Below are 22,275 nucleotides of genomic sequence, written 5' to 3' on the forward strand. Positions count from 1 at the left end.
TGGAAAAGATAGAAAAAACAAATGTTGAAAGCAGGGCGGATAATGATGATGATGATAATGGATCAATTAATGTGCAATTAATTCCCTAGTCATTATCTTCAAGGCTGAACCCTCCCCCCATACAGTTATGTGTGGTGGTGGTGGTGATGATATTACAGCTGTGGCATTGCCTGCCCATACCACCAGTAATGATAAATCAGCTGAGCTCAAATTGGTCATTATACTTCTGGTAGTAAATATTAGTGCGACTCAGTCTTGTCAAGTAATGGTGAATATACAGTTATGACTGACAGAAGCAGGTAGTGTGATTGAGCCTTTTGTAGCATGAAATGTGGCAAGATCAAAAAAACATGAGACCCAATAAGGGAATAGTCCAGGTGGGAACATGAAAGATAGGGGGGGATGTCATACTGAAGACTTAAGAGCAAATCCTTCTGGTGAAATGTGCAAAGTTCCATGGTCATATATAGAACGAGACGAATATTCCACAGAACAGCTTTGAAAATAGTACATGTCTCTATTGAAATTCTGAAAATACTATAAAAGAGCCATTCAATTCACTAGTATATATGTAAACAATAATATAGATTGACAGAACTTGTTTAACATTCCATCTTTCTATGCTATGTAGTTGAGTGACATTTCTGCAAGTCTGGCTGCCATGTCCTTCAGTGGAATTACTGGCAGGACATCTGCTGTGCATACAAACTATCTCCCCTCACAATGAAAACTTTATTGCAAATGTCTTCATTCCTGATTACCTCCTGCATTTTTTACATATACTGTATATTAGCAGCTCCTTTATATAGTCAAACTTGTATTTGAGGTTTAGTGGTTCTTTAAGGAATGTGCCATCCGTTTGAATTGGTAAAGCTAGAATCATTTTACTGAAGCTTTACAATTCATCTTAGACATAAAGTGTGTGTTCTAGCATAATAAAGTCTTGTAGCTCTCTGGAATCCTGCCAGTTTCTTGTTAAATGATTTGATGGTAGAAATAATACTGTTTGCTAAGGTATCAAAACTAAATCTAAGAAATGCATCTCTAACTGCACACTGTAAGAACACATTATTCCTATTCGGAGAGTTTGCTGTCTCAGTGTTTCCTATCATGATGTTAACATTCACAATGTCGGCAGCAGGTCGACTTAAATAATCTCGACATGGCTAAATGTTAACATAAATGTCAACACCTGCAAAAATATCGATATTGACAGAATGATAACTTTGGAAGTGTCAACATTGTCATTAGGTCAACATTTCCGTTAGGGTTAGCGTTAGTTACCTTTAGGGTTAGAACATAATTTCATTAAAAAGACTATATCAACATTTCAACATAAAATCAATGACGAAATGCTGAATGCCAATGTCAACATTACGGCCATGTCGAAGCTCTCGTATCGAAATAGTAAATGTTTAGAGATTATACCCGTCCCATTCTGAGAACAAGAGCAAATCCTGTGTTAGTCAGATGCACGTAATAAATCTGCCCATGAATACAATCTTTTATCTTATGATATAGGAGGCATTATCTTAATATTGCAAACAGTCTCCTTTGTGCAAGAAGCTAAAATGTTATTGTTTTTTATTAGTATAAATCACAATGTTATTTGCTTTTTTAGTATAAATCACAATGTATATTGTCAAAAATCAACATATTATTCATTCACAGTTAATATGTACTCTGTTTAACTTTCTGCGGCATAGCCTTTTATAGTGTACCTGCCATTATGTGTAATAAGAGTGTTTGTTTAATTTTAGATTCAAATCATACACCCCTTTAATTTCCCAGTGATCTTATTACTAAGTAAGGCCCTCATTCAGAGCCGTACGCTCTGAGCAGAGCGCACGCTCTGAATGAGGGCCGGCCTCCATGAAAATGGAGCGTCCTTCTGGACGCTCGTATAGCTGTGGGTCACCACCCACAGGCTATACGAGCGTGCATTTTGATGGCCGCGATGGTCGAGACCATCGCGACCATCGAAATTGCGAGCCGGAGCCTGCGGTTGAGGTTTTCAACCGCAAGCTCCGGAGTGATTTTGGCTCTATCAGAGCCAAAATCACTCCCACTGACATCACTAGTGATGTCAGTGGGCCGGCTTCTGACGGGAGGCGTTCCCGTGGGAACGCCCCCGTCAGGGAGGCACGCCCCCGGCACGCCTACCAAAGGGGGCGTGCTGTCAATCAACATCGACAGCACGCCCCCTTTGATCAGACACAACGAGCGAAGGACTTTCCTTCGCTCGTCGCGTCTGGCGCATGCGCACGACGGAGCTCCCTCCGTCGTGCGCATGCTCAGTCCATAACATCGACCCACTTGCGAGCGGACAGCCGCTCGCGAGTGGGTCTGAATCAGGCCCTAAATGTGTGTGTGTGTGTGTGTATGTATATATACTGTGTTGCGTGTGTGTGTGTGTATATGTATATATACTGTGTTGCGTATGTATGTATGTATATATGTATGTATGTATATGTGTATATATATATATATATATATATATATATACACACACATGCATGCATACATACAGTGCATCCGTAAACGCTTCATTTTTTCCTCATTTTATGTTACAGCCTTATTACAAAATGGAATAAATTAATTTTTGTCTTCAAAATTCTACACAATACCCCATAATGACAACGTGTAAAGTTTTTTTGAGATTTTTGCAAGTTTAAGAAATCACATGTACATAAGTATTCACAGCATTTGCTCACTACTTTGTTGATGCACCTTTTGGCAGCATTTACAGCCTCAAGTCTTTTTGAATATGACGCCACAAGCTTGGCACACCTATCTTTTGGCAGTTTTGCCCATTCCTCTTTGCAGCACCTCTCAAGCACCATCAGGTTGGATGGGAAGCGTCGGTGCACAGCCATTTTCAGATCTCCAGCGATGTTCAATCGAATTCAAGTCTGGGCTCTGGCTGGGCCACTCAAGGACATTCACAGAGTTGTCCTGAAGCCACTCCTTTTGATATCTTGGCTGTGTGCTTAGGGTCGTTGTCCTGCTGGAAGATGAACCGCCGCCCCAGTCTGAGGTCAAGAGTGCTCTGGAGCAGGTTTTCATCCAGGATGTCTCTGTACATTGCTGCATTCATCTTTCCCTCTATCCTGACTAGTCTCCCAGTTCCTGCCGCTGAAAAACATCCCCATAGCATGATGCTGCCACCACCATGCTTCACTGTAGGGATGGTATTGGCCTGGCGATGAGCGGTACCTGGTTTCCTCCAAACATAACGCCTGGCATTCACGCCAAAGAGTTCAATCTTTGTTTCATCAGGCCAGAGAATTTTGTTTCTCATGGTCTGAGAGTCCTTCAGGTGCATTTTGGCAAACTCCAGGCGGGCTGCCATGTGCTTTTTACTAAGGAGTGGCTTCTGTCTGACCACTCTACCATACCGGCCTGATTGGTGGATTTCTGCAGAGATGGTTGTCCTTCTGGAAGGTTCTCCTCTCTCCACAGAGGAATGCTGTAGCTCTGACAGTGACCATCGGGTTCTTGGTCACCTCCCTGGCTAGGGCCCTTCTCCCACGATCGCTCAGTTTAGACGGCCGGCCAACTCTAGGAAGAGTCCTGGTGGTTTTGAACTACTGCCATTTACGGATGATGGAGGCCACTGTGCTCATTGGGACCTTCAAAGCAGCAGATTTTTTTTTCTGTACCCTTCCCCAGACTTGTGTCTCAAGACAATCCTGTCTCAGAGGTCTACAGACAATTCCTTGGACTTCATGCTTGGTTTGTGCTCTGACATGCACTGTCAAGTGAGGGACCTTATATAGACAGGTGTATGCCTTTCAAAATCATGTCCAAACAACTGAATTTACCACAGGTAGACTCCAATTAAGCTGTAAGAACATCTCAAGGATGATCAGTGGGAACAGGATACACCTGATTCCTTAGTGCTTTTTTTTTTTTTATTACATTTGCAAAAATCTCAAAAAAAACTTTTTACACGTTGTCATTATGCGATATTGTATGTCGAATTTTGAGGACAAAAATTAATTTATTCCATTTTAGAATAAGGGTGTAACATAACAAAATGTGGAAAAAGTGAAGCGCTGTGAATACTTTTCAGATGCACTGTGTGAGTGTGTGTGTGTGTATCTATGTACAGTATGTATGTATACATCTAATGCTAGGGCATTATCAAATCATTCACCACTTTCATTTCCCAGTGATCTTATTATTAACCCTTATTTATTTGGCGCCACAAAGGTTTTGCAGCGCCTTACAAAGTACATAATAACTGTTTTTCTTGTGTGCTCATTTGTTTAGCAGTACAAAAGAATGCAGGACAAGGACATGGTTTATAAACATTGCTGCATGACACTGAAATAAGCAGCATGGCATCAGCAACCAAGTGTTAGGTGCCGTTTGGGAAGTTAGGAGTAAATGATAGTATAAGTATTTGAAGGAGAAGCACATGAGGGAAGAGGGCCCTGCTCGTGAGAGCTTATATACTAAAGGGGAGGGGCAGACAGACGGGTGACACAGATGGGGTAAACAGAGAGGAAGGAGCATGGAGCAGTGGGTTAGGATATATGCTGCGGAATGTTTGTGTTTTAAAATGACCTTATATTATGTCAAAATGAATTTCTTCCTTCATCTACCGCTAAAAATACAGCTGTTATGGGACTGTCCAGCCATCCTTATAGTGAATACTTTTGTCCCAGGTGCTGAGAGCTGTGCCATGCTCCTGTGATTGGATGCTTCTCACATGTGAGACACACTCACATAGAGGTGCTGCCATGCCCAACATGCTGTGGCCACACCCCCTCTAGGGGGGCCTCTGGGAAGTTGCTGTACATGGGCCCATGATTTATCCTGGCAGCCCTGGAGGTGACAGGCAGAGACAGGAGGGAGTGGGACTGAGTGGTGAGGCAGCAAGGCCATGGAGGGAGGGAGGTGGATGAGAGTGGAGGAACAGGAAAGGTGGGGAAAGTAGAGGGTTGGATGGGAGACGTATGATGGGAAGAAAGGGGGAACAGCTAGCGGAGGAGACTAGAGGGGGAGGATAGGGATGGAAAAAGTAGGTAGAGTAAAGGATTATGTGGACACTGAATAAGGGTGGTGGTTGAAGTAAAGGTGTTTATGGTGTGGATGAGGGAATAAGGGGGGATGGAAACTGGAGTGGAGGCTGGATACAGGTAAAAGAACAGTACTGCTAAGTGTATGAGCACAGCTAAAGAGAAGTGTGTGAGAAGTAGTGCGTGCAGGAATTAGTTAAAAAAAAAATAAAGAATGTTTAAAGGTGGATAGATGTGAAGCAATGGAAAAAGGCAATACAAACAGGATTTTCAGTATTATGAAGGCAAAAATTACATTGTACAGAACCAATGTAGTCAGAGGTGTTTTGAAGAACAAAAGCAATCAATAAGAGCAGCAAGCAGAGAGTGCAGTAAGGAGTTTCCTGGATATGCATACAGCAGGTGGTAGTGATGGCGAATCAGCTAACTCACATAAGTATATTGTACACTGTCCTTCAAAAGGAGTTCTGGCTTTTAGGAAGTTTTCCTTCAGCTTAACTGCTGTGTAACTCCATCTTAGTTATCAAATTCTAATTACACCTATAATCTTAATACTTTGAATCTAAAGCTGGGTACATACTGACAGATATATTGGCCGATCAATTGATCGGCCAATATATCTGCTGCCTGTTGGCCAGTGTGTACCCGCGATATGTCTGTGAACGATGTCGTTCAGACATATCGCGTCGGCTGTGCTGCACAGCCAATGGACAGATATATCTACAGACATATCTGTCCATCGGCGTGTGTGTACAGTGGCAACTGCGGGGAGGGAGGGGGACATGCCTCCGCCCCCCGGCCAGCGGGACCCGCCCCTCCTACACACTGAACACAGATGATGGTATTTCAGCGTGTACGAACAACCATCATCTGCAGATATATCTGTTTAATGTGTACCCTGCATAACACTGACAGCCTACCTGTACCTGATCATTAATAAGTATAGCTACAAACATGTGTCTGTGTGCCCACTAACTGAGACCCCACCCCCAGTACTCAACACACACTAGATTAGGATGCAATATAGTCCAAGATAAACAAATGGGGAGAGGGGTGTAGACTATCACAGATTTACAATTAATAACCAAGATTTGTGACTTTAACAGAGTTTGCTATAATTATATTGCATGATAGAAAGTAATGTAAAATATTCCAGAATGTCTCTTGATGACATGAACAAAGGACAAAGTGGTGAGAATTATGAACGAAAGTAAGTACATGTACAATACATCTGAGTCAGAAAGTTATTTATATTGAGCCATATTCTTTTAATACTTTTGTACAATGAAAACAAGTTTGGACGTTTGTGTTATTGGCTTTCATAAGATTAGAAAATAAGGTAACAGAATTATAAGATTCCAAATTCTCATTTTAATATAGTTATTGCATCTTTTGTTTTCATTACATATGAAATTATTCATCTTTTAAATGAGTGGAAAAAGACCAGTGCTATTTTTTATTTCAGGAAGTACATTAAATTGTTAAAGGTTACATTAGGAAATAGGTTACAGCTTTATTTTAAAAGCAATCTGCTTCCCAAGCAGTTTTACTAAGCAGTGAAATGAAATTCTCAGGATGCATTTATGGGTCTTACATCCTGTTTACTCTTCTTCAGCCTGAATAGACACTGCAGCCTTGCACAGCGCTGGTTACTGTATTCTATCTGGGCAGCGTTGTGTGGCACATTATTATTAACTGTTCTTTATATAGTACCTACATATTACAGAGAATATTGTATCATTCACATCATCCCTGTCCCAATATGTCTTTGGAGAGGAATTTTGATTACATGGAGGAAACCCAGCAAATGCAGGGGAAGCAAACTAGATACGTAGAGCTCTGATTGGAATTAAACCCATGACCCCAGAGCTGTGAGGCAAAATTCTGTAGTTGTTTATTGTTCTATGATATGTATCTCTTTAATAGCTTCCTCTCTATACATTATAACACCTTCTACTCCAAAGGAAAGCAGCTGCTCACAACTAGCTGACCTTGTGCTACCTTGAAAACGTCACAGTCCATACCTCCATCATTTATCCAGCACTGTGTAGCACCAGGTGCAAATTACGTGTCTAGACAGGAGCAATTTTAGTTTTGTATCTTGAAAAGCTGCTGACTATAATGCAATTTATTATGTGTATTTTACATGATAAACGTTGCCATAAAGTTGTTCCAAAAGTGAATTTGACTTCAGCTGTAATTATACAAGGATCAGTTTATGCACATAGTATCTAGAACATTGGTTTAAACAACTGATATTCCTGATTGCTTGTTTCATTGACTGGAATGATGAACAGTTATGACCTTTGCAGCTACTGGACTCTGGCAGCATTCCTGACATAGTTCTGTGTTAGCCCATTAACCACCAAACAGCTGCATTGCACCCTGGTATGTACTCTTCACCATGCCCATTTTTTTAAAGTGAATACATCAACAATATATAATGATATTGAATAACATATGTTGCATGTTTAAGCATGTATCTAATATCCAAGACAAGTCCCACCAATGATGCATGGGAGAATTCAGCAACACAACTGTCTGTGATAATAAATGATTGACTAACTAAAAAAGGTCTCAAACCAAACTGTTTTGTACTGGGAGACCACAAACACAGCAAGAATTCCCAGCCACAGTATCCTGGCCTTACAGAGGTTTTACGTGAATGCAAAGTTATTTCTTTCTATGACCTTACCCAAAACCTTCATGAGCACATATGCTAATAGAAAATGTGTTCCTTATATTAGGACTTGGTAGTCATAACATATTTACTAAGCACCTCTGTATTTTTATTTACACACCGCATGGGCCAACCAGTATAGATCTCTCTCATACCCCTTTCAGACTTGAGATCTGGAAATTCCCAGGTCTATCAACCTGGCAAATTCCCAGATCTCACTCTGACCCTGGTAAAGAGCAAGGTTGTGGAATTGGGACTTTGTCCCGGGTTCTTTCTTTTTACACATACCAATATCTCGGGTCGATGCGCATTCACGTGCAAAAACCCAGGATTTTCATGTATGTGTGAAAGGGGTTAGGTTTGCCATACAGGAACCTTTTAGTGAACTAACAGTGTGAAGTATTTTAAGTATAGTGAATAACATTGTTGACAGCAGTGCAAAGGTCAAGTAGAATTAGAATAGAAAAATTGCAGGAATATATAACTCCAGACTGAAACAAACACACCGTCACGGTGGTGTTTTTGTTTTAGCACTGCAGCCAATAAGAGAAAGACTCTCTTATTCACTGCTGCACCCAGTGATGGAGCAGGGCAGGAGCTCACTCATGAGCTCCACCTTCTAGCTCCCACACTGGGTGAAGGGAGAGACGTCATGACGTCTCTCCCATAGTGCTTGCTGCCGAGTGGGACGGGAGCAGCGCAGCAGACAGCGGGAGGAGCGGGGATTCAGGTAAGTGTATTTGTCTGTTTTATGTGTAAAAGGCACTGTATAGGGGGCATTACTGGGGGCACTATATATTGGGCATTACTGGGAGGACTGTATAAGGAGCACTACTGGAGGGACTGCATAAGGGGCACAGGGCACTACTGGGAGCACTATATAAGGGGCACTACTGTGGGGCTTGCCCTGGGCTCCAAATGCCCTAGTTACGCAACTGAGCGGTAGTGATAACCGCTGTCCCTGCTAGTTACATCCTGGAAGGAGTCTTTCACATTTTTTAAATATTTCTCTTTGGAAACTGACACTGGGATAATGGGGACAGTGGTCTGCAGCGGTATTAGGAGATTTCTTTGAAATTTCCTGCATTAAGCTGTTGTTACATAGTGGTGTTAAATAAAATTATTCAGAACCTTCAGTTTCTTCATAATTTATGCGTAATTATATGAAAATTGGCTCAATAAATAGGCCCCTTACTATATATTTATCAAATCTTTCTTCCCTCATTACCACAGGGAATTTATTAAAGTGAGAGTATGTTTTTCAAGGATTTTTTGGCTTACAAAGCCCCAGATTTATGATAGTCAAACTCAGGAAAACTCTATTTTAAAGCATGACTCGCTGTAACTCGTCATACTGATCTGTTCTGAATACAAATCATCAACATTTAAGTTACAACTTCAGAAACCACCAACAAACCTGCCAGAAATATCAGATAATATTTAAATATTCGATTCTTCTTAATTGGAATATTATTTTATTATTAATTGCCCACACACATTACTGCCATTGCAATTTAATGCTCCGTATATCTGGAAAATAAGTGAGGCAGTTTGTAGTGTAATTATGCAGCAGGTTTGAACTTACCAGTAAAACCATACTGTAATAAATTCCCTCAGAATGGGTACGATATGCCGGCGGACGAATTGACGGCAGTTCAAATCCCGACGCTGTGATGCAGTATCCTGACAGGCGTAAGTACCCTAACCCTCTCCTGGTGGAGCCTAAACCTAACCTGCACCCAGTGTAGCCTAACCCCCCCCCCCCTCCCCTTCCCGCAACCCTAAACTTAACCCTCCCCGGTGGGTACCTAACAGTAACCTCCCCCCCCCCCCCCCTTGGTGGTGCCTAACCCTAACCCCCTCTTCCCGCAGCCTAACCCTTCCCCGGTGAACAAAGCCCTGCAATAGCCCTACGGATTCCCACATTAGCTTGTAGTAAAATCACTTAGGTAATGACTAAACTAAAAAAGTTATTCTCCGTAAAAATTGTGCAGTTATTATTATTATTTTTTTTAAATTTGGCTACCTGAGATAGAAAACTGGCACATGCCTCTTGGAGACATCCAGTACTGTAGGGTTAAGGAATAGTCAGTTTTTCCCATCTCCACCAACAAAACAATGGATGTATAGGATGAATGCTGTGTTGAGCAGCTCATAAGATGTAGCGTGTCTTTTCTGTACAATACAAATGAAGCAGTGTATGCAGTCTTCCTCCGGCTGCATTGGTGGCCAGCACCACCGTTAGCATATTTATGTAATACTGTAGCTATGAGAGCTCTGTGTGCTGGTCACTGTTTCCAGCTGGCAGAGAGAGATTTACATTTACTCTGTAAAGATACATAATATTCTATTTCTGCTACATATCAGTAAAGCGGGTTATAAAAGAATATAGGGAGCTCAATCTCTGCCATTGGCAATTCAAACTACACCTGAAATATTAATGGGGAAGTTGTAATTGTATAGTTTATTACATTGTACAAATAAATGTATTTTACAGTGCCCAACATGCTAATGTTATTCAGTAATACAAACTAAAAGCTGTAGAACATGGATGCACAGTCCCCATCTATTGGCCTTTTGCTATGGTATTTGCATATCTCTAATATAAAATTGTATTGCCTCATATAGCCCAAAAACTAAATTAGGGATTTAATTCCTATTTAAGGATTTTTACATGGAGACATGCAAATATTTCTAGAGCTGCTGGATTAAATTAGCACATAGAATGCCAAACACACACAGAATGTCCACTAAGAATAGGGAAATGGTGCGTACAAATGGTAGGATAAAAATGCACGATATGAACAAAATTGTTTATTTTTAAGTGCCTGCCAACCCTCAAACGACCAGCGATGTGCGGGCACGTATGGACAATAACGATATCGACCATCGCCTGTGCATGCAGGCCACGGGTGTTTCTAGAGAGGAGGGGGCCCCTCCTCTCCACCCGGCAGCGCACTGAGCTGTGCGAGGCCAGCGCTGGAGTTATAGACTTTGGGCACTAGAGTGTGCCCAGAGTCTATAGTTTCTGCACAGGTCACCGGAAAAATGGCCGCGGCGGCCATTTTCCCTGTACTGCGCATGCGCAAATGATGGGAAAATGGCCGCCGCGGCCATTTTCCAGTCGTTTTACAGCGCCGGACGCGCACTCTGTCGTGAACATGCGCTCTGGGCCACCATCACTTCACTAGAAAACAATTACGTTAAAATAAAACATCTCTCTGTGATGTTCAATGGTGATTTTGTGGCTTTATACACAGTGAAGTTTAGCATTTGGAAATGCTAAGGTGCGTTTATATGGCAAGTTAGTATGGGCAGATTCACACTTTCTGTTCTAATATACTTGGAATATTTTATTTGGCTATAGCATGAGCTCTAGACGTGTAAAATCTTGGTTTCTGTTAAAGGGAAAAATAATTGTTGGCAAAAGTTATTTAATTGAACACTACCAGTTGACTTAGCCTTGTTTGAAATGTACAATATTTTTTTTTTATTTAGTTAGTGTATGTCTATAGAATGATTACTGCTTTGTTGCCAAGATGTAATTCTGCTGCGTGCATATCTGCTGCCACCTAGTGTTTGCCTTGTAGCACTGACTCTTGAAGCCAACTATTCATAATATTATACATTTATTTTCTTGCCGATTCATTAATCCTTGAGTTTATTGCAAACATACATACAAACAATTTTATATATTTATATAAACCTGTACATACACCCATAAAGCAAAAGTCCTGCACCCGACTCCGCTTGGGTGGATGTCGGTGATCACGGAAGTCGGGTATGCCTTTTTCTCCGCAGCACTGTCACGACCGAGTGAAGATTTTCTACTAGGCATTGTGAAATCTCCACCAAAACTAACCGGAAGCTGCATATGTGTGGTGTGGTGTGTGTTGCCAATTAACATGATAGCGAGATGATTTGTAGCCTATGTTACTCAGAGGATCTAATTTCAGTGAAAACCCAATCATAACTGGTTCAGCAGTTCTCGAGTTTATCCGAAACATACATACAAACGATTTTATACATAGATAATTGTTGAGTAAACATGCGGGCATGCATTACACTGAGCACGAGAGCCTTCTGTTTCTTCACATGTGCATCACTAGCACTTATTGCTTGGCCACTTCATTGATGCACCAATAGAACAGCAGTGGTGAAATGCTTCCTACCAGCAATACCTTCCAAAGAAAACATACCCAGATATATTATTATTAACACATTTTTCATGAGACACCACAAATCTCTGCAGTGCTGTACAGGTCAAAATACAAAACTGGGTAAAGAAATGAAACAGATTAAGTTATAAATTACAAATAGGCATAATAATATCATATATGAATTGTCTGAGATAGTGGACCTAAGGGGAGGGATAACGACAGAGGAAGGAGGGTCCTACTCCTGAAGGAAGGGGAGGAATGGGGATATTTGGGAATATTATATTTACTATCATTCAGTATCCACAAGCTCTACATAAAATATGTTCTGACATTGCGTGCCTAGACTAATTTAGATATTGCAAGACTTTAAAATGAGAAATGGGTGGTGTGAGCCTCTTCATATACAGTATATGCCATCTACATCTACTTACTCAGGTTTAATAGTGTTCACATTGTTGGCTCACAGTGTTCTGCTTGTACTCCAGTCTGCAGGAAACCTATGAAGCAAAGCGGCAGGAGTTCTTCGAGGAGCTGCAGAGGAAGGAGGAAGAGATGAGACAGACCTTTGTGCAGAGAGTGAGGGAGAAAGAGACCGTTTTGAAAGAAGCAGAACGAGAGGTACTATGTCCATTTAATTTTGCTCCTATTAATCCTTCCGAAATTAGACTGTGTACACCCGGAAATTATTATGTGAACGTGTATGTTGCTTTACATTCTACCCTTCGTTTGCTGTAATAGTGCTGTACAAGCAATTTACCTAGATGCTTGGGTGTAAAGATGAGAGTACGGTGACAGAACTGCAACTATGGACTTCTCCCACGTTAAATACACATTTTTATGCTTGTTCAAGTGTTATATAAAGGTGTTATGTAAAGTCATGATACACGTGCCCACATACATCTATCCTCCGTGCGCTACAAGTCGTGCCACACAATGCGGAAGCTCAGTGTGACTCGGTAGAGCTGAGATTCAATGATGTGAATACATAGCTCAAGCAGCTTCAGCTGATTAAAATGATATGCAGCATGTCTATGTTCTGTGTGTGACTGCGGGTGTATCCGCATGCTAAACACTACGTTAGTGTTACAACCCACACTCGCTCACAGAACATAGGCAATGCTGCATATTTTAATCAGCTGAAGCTTATGCTATGTATTCGCATCATTGTGCGAATAAGACTCATTTGAAGGTAAAAAAAATGCACGAAAAGACGCTCTGCTCTTCTGAGTCATGCCACGGCATGGGGTGATTAGAAGGGATGTTGAACACGCCAGGAGGCTAGATGTATGTGGACCCATCTGTAGTAGGGTGAATCGTCCAGTGATTAACGGTTAAGGGAATTCTCATATATAAGGGGATGGTGTATGTAGAAGTTACAACATGAAAACTATTTTCAGACATGTGGCATCATTATTACTATGTATACTTTTAAAATACATTTTTGATTTAGACTGAAGGATTAGTTAGAATTTTACACCCAGAAAATAGGAGAGATGTAGAAATGACCAGTGAATGAATGCACAATGCTAGCAAATGAACTGACAAGTCCAGTAATGCATAATATGACTTGCATCAATAAAACAGTTAACAGATCGAATCGAAGATTATATGCACTCAAATTTAAGATTACAATATTAAACCTGATAATGTTAATTTTAGTGGCTGATTTACCCTACTCAGATATTGAAGCTGTCCAACGAGTTCTTTACTTCTGTTATCTAAGCCAGTATTATGTAATGGATAGTAACCATAGTATACTAACTACATTTTGTCAGGTCAGCTATCAGAATTTAGCACCTGCACTCTACATTTTTTTTAACGAACTGTTCTCTAATGCTAATGAGGAAACCCAGTAAGAGTGACAGTCATGAACAGTTCATGGCTTCTTGTACCAACACTCCATAATCCTATATATCTGTATTTATTATTTGCACACATCTGCATCAATAAATTTAAATATATTTCTATATTGACTTCTCATCAATCCAACTCTGAACACATGTACATTTGACTCAATAACACCTTCATTCAACCATGCTCTGACTTGAACCCAACTGAGTTATTAAAAAATATTTGAGCCGCTGGTAGACAAATAATTCAAATAACACAGAAGTATCAAGTAATCACTGAAATTTTGGGCTGATTCAGAGCTGATTCAGTGTCTGTTGCCATAGTTGCATCTGTGACTTTATGCTAATGCTAGTATCAGCGCTTCCCCAGGTGTACAAGTGGTGTGTCTGACTGTGTCTCTGTAGACACTGCCATCAAAACGTGCACCTTCCCCTGGCTAGGTGCAGATTTTCCATCAGAGTATGGCCTCCAAAGTAAGCATTTAAGAGGCCCCCATTTATCAACGATGGTAAACACCAGCGCAATTTTTCGTTTAGTAGCACTGTGATACAAACGAAAAATGTACCTCCGGCGAGGTCTTGCAAAGTCCTCCGCTGGGCTGCTGGCAGCCTAACGCTGCCAGCAACGGGGCTCCTGTGTTATGCGCATGTATGTGCATGATACGGGGTCTTGGCAGTGCCTTGAAGGCTTCGCTGAAGCCGGAAAGGCACCGCCGGGTCTCCATTGCCGGCAATGGGGACCGCATCACTCTTGCCATGTAAAAGATGGCGAGAGCGATGCTTGACAAACATCGGTAATCTTAGACTACCGCTGTCTGTTAAATCCAGAAAGGGTGGCATAACCCCTTTAGTGAGCGCTAAAGGGCATATGCTTCATTGATTAGTGGGGGCCTGAGTTTACAATCAGTTATGCGACATGCCCATAAGACGGTACTTCTCTGTGTATCTGAATAGCCATCGCCCATTTGCCAACCAGGAACTCCAAGTACATTTCTGAGACCGTGCATCTCAGTCGCTGCTGCGCCTCTGTGCGTACACACCGTGGGGCGCATGCTGTACGACTTTTTAGCTACTTAGTCGCATGTGCAGTTGAAAAATATGAACCATTTGCGCAAATATCGGCAATGAATTTGACCCAGAATCAGGCCCTTTACGTTTTGCATTTATAATATATTTTGTAGATGGCTAACCCGTTATCTGTGAATGTTCTACTACTTAACATACCGCAGCCGCAGATCTAGCGAGCCCAGTATGGCCTAGTATTCCATAATGGGATGCATGTAAAATACTGCAGACTCCTGAGACACGACATTTGAATGCATTTTCTTCCTTACATAATTGCTGATATATTCCTTCTATAAATATCATACCCTGTTTTGTTTCCTAGCAATTCCTGTTCTGGCCTTATTCCATCCAGCTACCATGTAGCACATGTATATTACTTTCTTGTGTTATTATAATAATATGAAGTCACAAAGCTGTAAATATATATTACCATTCTACAGATCATGTGTTAATTACTAATAAGCAGAATTGTATCGTAAAAGACTATTTCATTTTGCTGAGACCCCGTATTGGAGTGTGAAATGTTTCCTAACTGACCAGAAATGCCTATACTGTATATACAGCTTCAGAATAGATTTGAGCAACTGAAGAGGCTTCATCAGGATGAGAGAGTTAGCCTGGATGAGAAACGGAAAGACCTGATGGAGGAGGTGAATGCGTTCAGTAAGCGGAAGGCTGCTGCAGAGCTCCTACAAGGGCAGGCTTTTGGAAGTGTCGCCAACACCAGCTTAAAAAAGGATCGCAAAACGTAAGTGCCTGATCCTATGTGCTGAATAAATAATAGTACTGTGGAATATGGTGGCACTATATAAAAAAATGCTAATAATAATTATAGTACACAACAAAATCTTTGCACCTCTATGGGGTGCAATTATAAATTAGCTAACATACTGGTCATACGGTGCCTTCACCTAGCTATTCAGGAGGCCCCTCTCCTGCCATTGCATGGAATTGAATTTCCCTCTCTGTGTCATATGCCTAGCAGTATTGTACATAAATACAAGCTAATATGCTGATTCCAGGATATCTATGGTATATCAGTGTCCTGAGAACATAGAGACGTTCACTAGGAATGAAGCATGATAAATGTTATGTCCATCTTCATTGTTACAGCTTTCTTCTTTGCTTTGTGCTTTACAGTTTCATGTGATTGGACGACTCTGCGATTATATTACATCAAGGAACATTTGTTTGTTTTTTTACTTTTGTATAAGATAAAATGTGTTTTTGATGCCAACAACCACAAAGAACAGGAAGCAATGAAACTCTGCCAAGGACAAAAAGACTTCATGCCATTCATGTGTCGCTCTCCATGATTACTGGTAACCTTGCCATCTGGCTACATGCTGTGTAGACTTTATACTTGTTTGTAGGGCTCCTAGGACCGTGACAAATACAAGGGAAGAGGTTTGCAGTGGTGTCAAAGTATTTTAAGGGATTCTTTATTCTTAATAAAAGGAATCTATTCTGTTACATGTGTATAACATTACTTTTGTTGGATGTGAGAAGGAAAAAGTACAAAATGCAAAAATCTAAATGTGCCCTTCTAACAATTATTGTCTCCATCTACTCTGCTTTGTGGCTTTATTGCCCACAGAGAGAGTGCACATGTTACTGTTTAACCTGCAATGACAGATTTTACAGTAAATATATATTTTTTGTCACATGAGTATTTCATATTCATTCATTGTTGCAATATTTGCTGGTGATAATTTGATCTGTTTTGTATGAATTTATACATTTTGGATTTTATTATTTTAACATTTGATATGTTATGTCATCTGCAGACATGTATAAACATAATTTCCTCATGTTTACTTTTAATGTTCATTTCCATGGGAAGCTTACCTGTAGGAAGAAAACATTTGTTTTATCAGGATACTGCACACTTAATTTTTAAGATTAGTTTTATCATCTTTATTAGCATATTTTCCTTCATGCTCAATGTTGCTTGAGTATGCAACTTACAGCTTTTTTGTCCTTAGGTGCCATTTATGCAAATAATACCAATCGAGAACTCCACTGAAAATGCAAACATTTTGAAAAGTCTATTAAGAGGGTACTGGTATACTTGCCGTCTCATCAAGAAGGTTCCCACACTCTGCTCTTCTCTTTCGCCTACCTCCACTTTGCTGATCAGAGGGCCTTATTCAGATTTGGGAATAGAGCAAGGTTGCCGACATTTAGCTCCCTCCTTCCGGGAGGGAGCTGTCTGGCTTCCACACGGGGCGTGATGCGTGAAAAAGGGGCGTGGCCAGGCAAATGTCACATATGGGGCGTGACAACGCAATTGTGGCCCCACCCCCTCTTCACAATGCCAGGATTAATGGCATTGTTGAGCAGGGGGCGGGGCCACAATGACGCAAATTGCGTCACTGGCCTCCACTGCCGGGGTTTATACAGACGGGTCGACAGTGCCGGGAGGCTTGCCTGCCTTTCCGGGGGGGCGGGAGCGGCACCCGATTTTCGGGAGGATCCTGGCCGAATCCGGAGGGTAGTTAAGTATGGAATAGAGTAAGACAGAACAAGTAACTGTGTACCTGGACAAACCATGTGCAATGCAAGGGGTGTAAATACATACATTATTTTTGCATGCAGGGTAAATACTGGCTGCTTTTGCATGTAGTCTACAAATGCTGGACAGCTTTATTTTTACACTGCAATTTAGATTTCAGTTTGGACAGCCCTCCCGAATCTGAATCTCTTAATTTTACATCTGCCCCACCTGCAGTGCAACATGGCTTTACCAAGATGCACAGATATACCTCTTTTCTACTTAAGTCCCGGGTCTGACCCGAGATTTGGAACATAGCTCCAAACCAGGTGAGACTCCTTTTCCACTGCGGCGCCGATCCAGGTTGTTCCCGGATTGGTGCTGTTCACACTGCAGTGCTGACATCGTCTTCTGCCAGAATGCGGCTCTCGCAGTGCTGTAAACGGGTCCCGGGTCATATGACCCAGGTTACCAGTTTACACTGAACGTTATCCAGGTCCGTCCCGGGAATAACACTGCTCGCTAGCTTCCCGGGTGACATGACCTAGGTGGAGCCGTTTCCACTCACTGAATTCTCGGGTTGATGCGCGCTCACATGCAATAACCCGGGATTTTGAGGTTAGTGGTATAACTTAATCTTTCTTACTGTATTCCCAATTCTGAATTGGGCCCATAGAGGCAGGAATGTTCTGGGCCCTTTCCTGTGAACTGGATCTCGATGTCTTCAGGGGACCTGTCAGATCTGGGTAATGCCACACTGAAGGAATGTATAACAGTTTCAAGTATTTTTGAAAGTCAAATGAAGTTTCCCTTTAAACATTCAAGATTTCAGGAGATTTACACCTGCACTGCATCTGTTTCCCCAGGAATTAAGAGATTCCATATAGGTATCATAAGGCAGGGGCACACCAGGCGACGTATTGTCCGATCTTGCAATAGGATTAGAAACGCCGATCTGCCAGCAGCCATCGATGTTCTCCGATCCGTCGTAGGATAGGTGAAATTCTCAATGTTAAATTTAACAGATTTGCAAATCACGATCATATTTTGATTGTGACCAGAAAATCTCTGAAATCCAACATGTTGGATTTCACCAATCCTCTGATCAGACATCTGGGGATCGCAACATTGCGGCAGTCAGTCGCTGCTGTATTGGGGCCTATACTGACATTACCTGCTTTGTGTATTCCACTAGGTAGGTGAGAACTGGCAATGGTTCTAAAAACACACTTTTAAGTATGCAGAGTTGTCCCAGATATTGACCTGTGATCACTATGGGGCTGATTTTGTGCTGGGGGCAAAGGAAAAAAAAAAAGCAAGTAACTTTGCAATTTGGCTAAATCATGCTTGGCTGCAGGTGGGGGCAGATTTAAAAGGTGCAGAGAGAGATTTAGATTTGGGAGGGGTGTGTCCAAACCATACCTCCCAAAATGACCCATTCCAGGATGGACCAAATGCTATTTTCCTGGACTTCCCTCTTAATTTCTGATTGCCATCACCTTTGGTGAAACACCTTATCAATTAACTAGTTCATCACAGGTGACGGCAATCATAAATTAAGGAGGAAGTCCAGGAACAGCATATTTTCCCTCCTGGGGTGGTATGTTTACTACCCCTTTCAGAATTAAGAGCCGGGAAATTGACAGGTCTATCAACCAGGCAAATTCCCGAGTCTCAGCCCGACCCTGGTAATTAGCGCAGGGTTGTGGACATACCAATATTCTAGGTCAATGCACGTTCACATGCAAAACCCTGAAATTTTGATGTATGCGTGAAAGCGATATAATTGTATGCATGAAAATATGGTTTAATCCACTCTCGCTGTACACCTCTCCCCCATCTCCTGAGCAAAAATTACTGCCTAAATCTATAACTTTCAGACGCAATCAACTGCAGTACTTTAAATTGAATTGCACTCTACCAAATTTCACATGACAAAGTTATATGAGATGGCAATTTGCAACTCATTGACTTACCCCCTTTAAGTAAATTTTTTTTAAAAATCACACAGTAAGATTTAGCAGTAACGACTCGCTTCATCGCACAGTTCCAGAGGCCGCCTCTCTAGAATACTTCAAAAACAGTTTTTCAAATGAAGATGTAAGTCAGTGTTGGCTAACCTTGACACTCCAGCTGTTATGGAACTTCATAACCCAGCATGCACTGCTACAGTTTTGCTATTAGGGAATGCTAAAACTGTGGCAGGGCATGCTGGGATATATAGTTCCACAACAGCTGGAGTGTCAAGGTTAGCCAACACTGATGTAAGTCCTACTGGGGAAAAATGCTATCTAAATAACTTTAATATTATACTTTACAAAAGAAAAAAAAATAATTTTTTACAAATATATATGTAAAGATCCTCATACAGAACATGATATTTGGAACTCTGTGGGGTATATTCAATTGGGTGCGAGATTTTGCCCGCAAAAAAATTGAAGACCTTGCAGGGTCCAGGGGTCTCTCAAACTCTGTCCTCAGGACCCCACACAGTTCACGTTTTCCAGGGCACCCAGCAGGTGCATTCATTACTCACTGATTTTAAAAGATCCACAGGTGGAGCTAATTATCTCACTTGTGATTCTGTGAGGGGACCTGGAAAACATGCACATTGTGAAGTCCTGAGGACAGAGTTTGAGAACCACTGATCTAGAGCACAGGTTCTCAAACTCTGTCCTCAGCACCTCACAAAGTGCATGTTTTCCAGGTCTCCTTGCAGAATTGCAAGGGAAATAATTAGCTCCACCTGTGGATCTTTTAAAATGTGTCAGTGAGTAATGACTACACCTGTGCACCTGCTGGGTGACATGGAAAACATGACCTGTGTGGTCGTGAGGACAGAGTTTGAGAACCACTGATCTAAAGAATGAGGCAGTTTTTCCTTTTATAGAGTCATCAGCTCATTTAGTTACAGCCTTATGTTGGTATCCAATTAAGGAAAGGATATCCTACAATTGTGCTGGGAGCATTATTAGGGATAAGGGGATGGTTGGGTCTTTTGTTTGCATTTTTTTTTATTTCCACATTAAAACGCCAGTTATCACCATCAGTTTGATGATGTGATGATATAAAAATAAAAGGTAGTAGTGCTATAATCAAACGTGTAAACATTGCATAAAACAGTAAACAAATGCAGTAAATTACTGATTAAAATGTATTGTCACTTTAATGAGAAAAGATAATCTATTAAGCATATATAATAAAATACATGAGCAGATTGCCTCACCCCTATATTTATCCACAGTATATGGAGCCTGTTCCTATAAACACTTACGGTATAGATCAAGCAATAGAAACAGTGTTTCAATCTCAACCATGGGAGAATAGGACTGCCCTTTGGGTAGAATTACCAAGCTTCTCACCGATAGATAAATAATCCTGTTTGATAAATAGATCCCACACATAGGGTTAGGAGTCCTCACATATTCACGGTGTATGCGTAATGCTCAGTCCCGGAATGGAGATAATTCCAAAGTGGTGGAAATGCTTGTTAGTATATCCGGTAAGTTGATCCAGGCGTCTTTAGAAATGATCCAAAATGAAAGACTTGTGGAGGTAGGAGGCAAATCACCTGTTTTATGTGTTTATAATTAAAAGGGCTTGGTTACCCCTATTTTAGTAGCTGTTGGTTTAACAGATCATTTCAATCGCCTGTAAATCACCTTATTGGTATTTTTCCTGATGATGACTGGTGTCTCTGCTACATGACAGGCTTTAAACCTACCTTCATTTACCATGTATGTGCTAAATACCTCAGAAAACTGATTCAAGCACTGATCTGGTAGTTGTGTATTCTCAAGAGCAGCTGCACCTGTATAATTATATTACAGGTTCCCAGGCAGAAAACTATTAGTAATGATAATATTGTAGTGGGTGACGGTCCTGACATTGTTCTCCACAAAGGTGTAATCAGCAAATTAGGTGCTTCTTTGTGGAGGCCAAATGTACTGTAATCAGGTATCTGTGGAGGAAGTGTGTCCCAGGATAAGAGGAGGCAAATTTTTGTAAAGTGGACTTATCTTATTTCTGAACTAAGGGGTCTATGTACTAATAATCGCTGCTGGTCCACGATTATTATCTATCCATATTGTCCTGGATATTTTCGTTTTTTCCTGCTATGTACAAAGGGGAACTTGCAGGGGCACTACGGTTATGGTAACCGATGTCCCTGTGAGTTATATCCCCGGCAAATTGTAGAAGTCTTTCACAGAAGTGAAAGACTGTTTTTGGGGAAGCTGACACTGCGCATGCTCAGTGTCCACTTGCGAGAGCGAAAGATCTCTCTCCTGCACCTGGAGTCTACATAGGCTTACGGTAGTTTACACCATCTGAAGATGGAGTAAACTACCAGGTCTTCGTACAGATAGTAGTCCCCATTATCATCAATGGGGACTACTATCTAATTAGCACCTTGCTGGAGATTTCTGTGAAATATCCTGCATTGTGCCATTAGTACATAGGTACAGTACACTACATACAATTATGCAGAAACTGCAGTTTCTACATAATTTTAGGTAAAAAACAGCTTGATACATAGGCCCCTAAATGTCAGAGTACAGTTCCTAAATTATGGTACATTTTAAAATACAATTCCAACAGTTTTGTTTGTATAATATAATAGATATACTCTACATGTGCTTACTGCATCAGGTCCCTGAAATGCACCATTGTCCTGTGTCTCCATGTTCCATAGTACTAGACCAGTGGTTCTCAAACTCTGTCCTCAGGACCTTAAACAGTTTTCCACTGACACATTTTAAAAGATCTACAGGTGGAGCTAATTATTTCACTTGTGATTCTGTGAGGAGACCTGGAAAACATGAACTGTTTGGGGTCCTGAGGACCACGTTTGAGAACCTGTGTACTAGATGATGCTTGCTGTATAATTTGAATTTGGCTGCGCAGTAGACTCATTACAAGGGTTCACACGTCACATTTCTGAAGTTTGTGAGGACAGCAGCAGCTGATGAAACTGTAAGCATAGGCCAGTGCAGTTAAC

General features: G+C 41.2%; 1 protein-coding gene and 1 long non-coding RNA gene across 3 annotated transcripts in view; one reads left to right on the forward strand and one right to left on the reverse strand.

Annotated features, from left to right (window-relative positions):
- LOC148480623 (septin-10-like) overlaps window positions 1–16,255 on the forward strand; it is a 70,749-nt gene extending 54,494 nt beyond the window's left edge. For both annotated transcript variants that reach the window (XM_088454155.1, XM_088454156.1), the window contains 3 exons: window positions 12,353–12,485; window positions 15,346–15,530; window positions 15,923–16,255. In XM_088454155.1, the coding sequence (XP_088310281.1) occupies window positions 12,353–12,485; window positions 15,346–15,530; window positions 15,923–15,932 (328 nt within the window). In that variant the 3' untranslated portion in view covers window positions 15,933–16,255. The remainder of the gene's footprint in view (window positions 1–12,352; window positions 12,486–15,345; window positions 15,531–15,922) is intronic.
- On the reverse strand, window positions 11,160–22,017 carry LOC148480624 (uncharacterized). Its single transcript, XR_015871962.1, has 3 exons — window positions 21,919–22,017; window positions 12,299–12,398; window positions 11,160–11,888 (listed from the first exon to the last, which is right to left on the reverse strand). It is a non-coding gene; the product is annotated as an uncharacterized LOC148480624 (long non-coding RNA).
- Between the last annotated feature and the right edge of the window lie 258 nt (window positions 22,018–22,275).

This window comes from Taudactylus pleione, unplaced genomic scaffold (genome assembly GCF_031769625.1).
Source record: "Taudactylus pleione unplaced genomic scaffold, aTauple2 ptg000609l, whole genome shotgun sequence".
Lineage (NCBI taxonomy): Eukaryota > Metazoa > Chordata > Amphibia > Anura > Myobatrachidae > Taudactylus > Taudactylus pleione.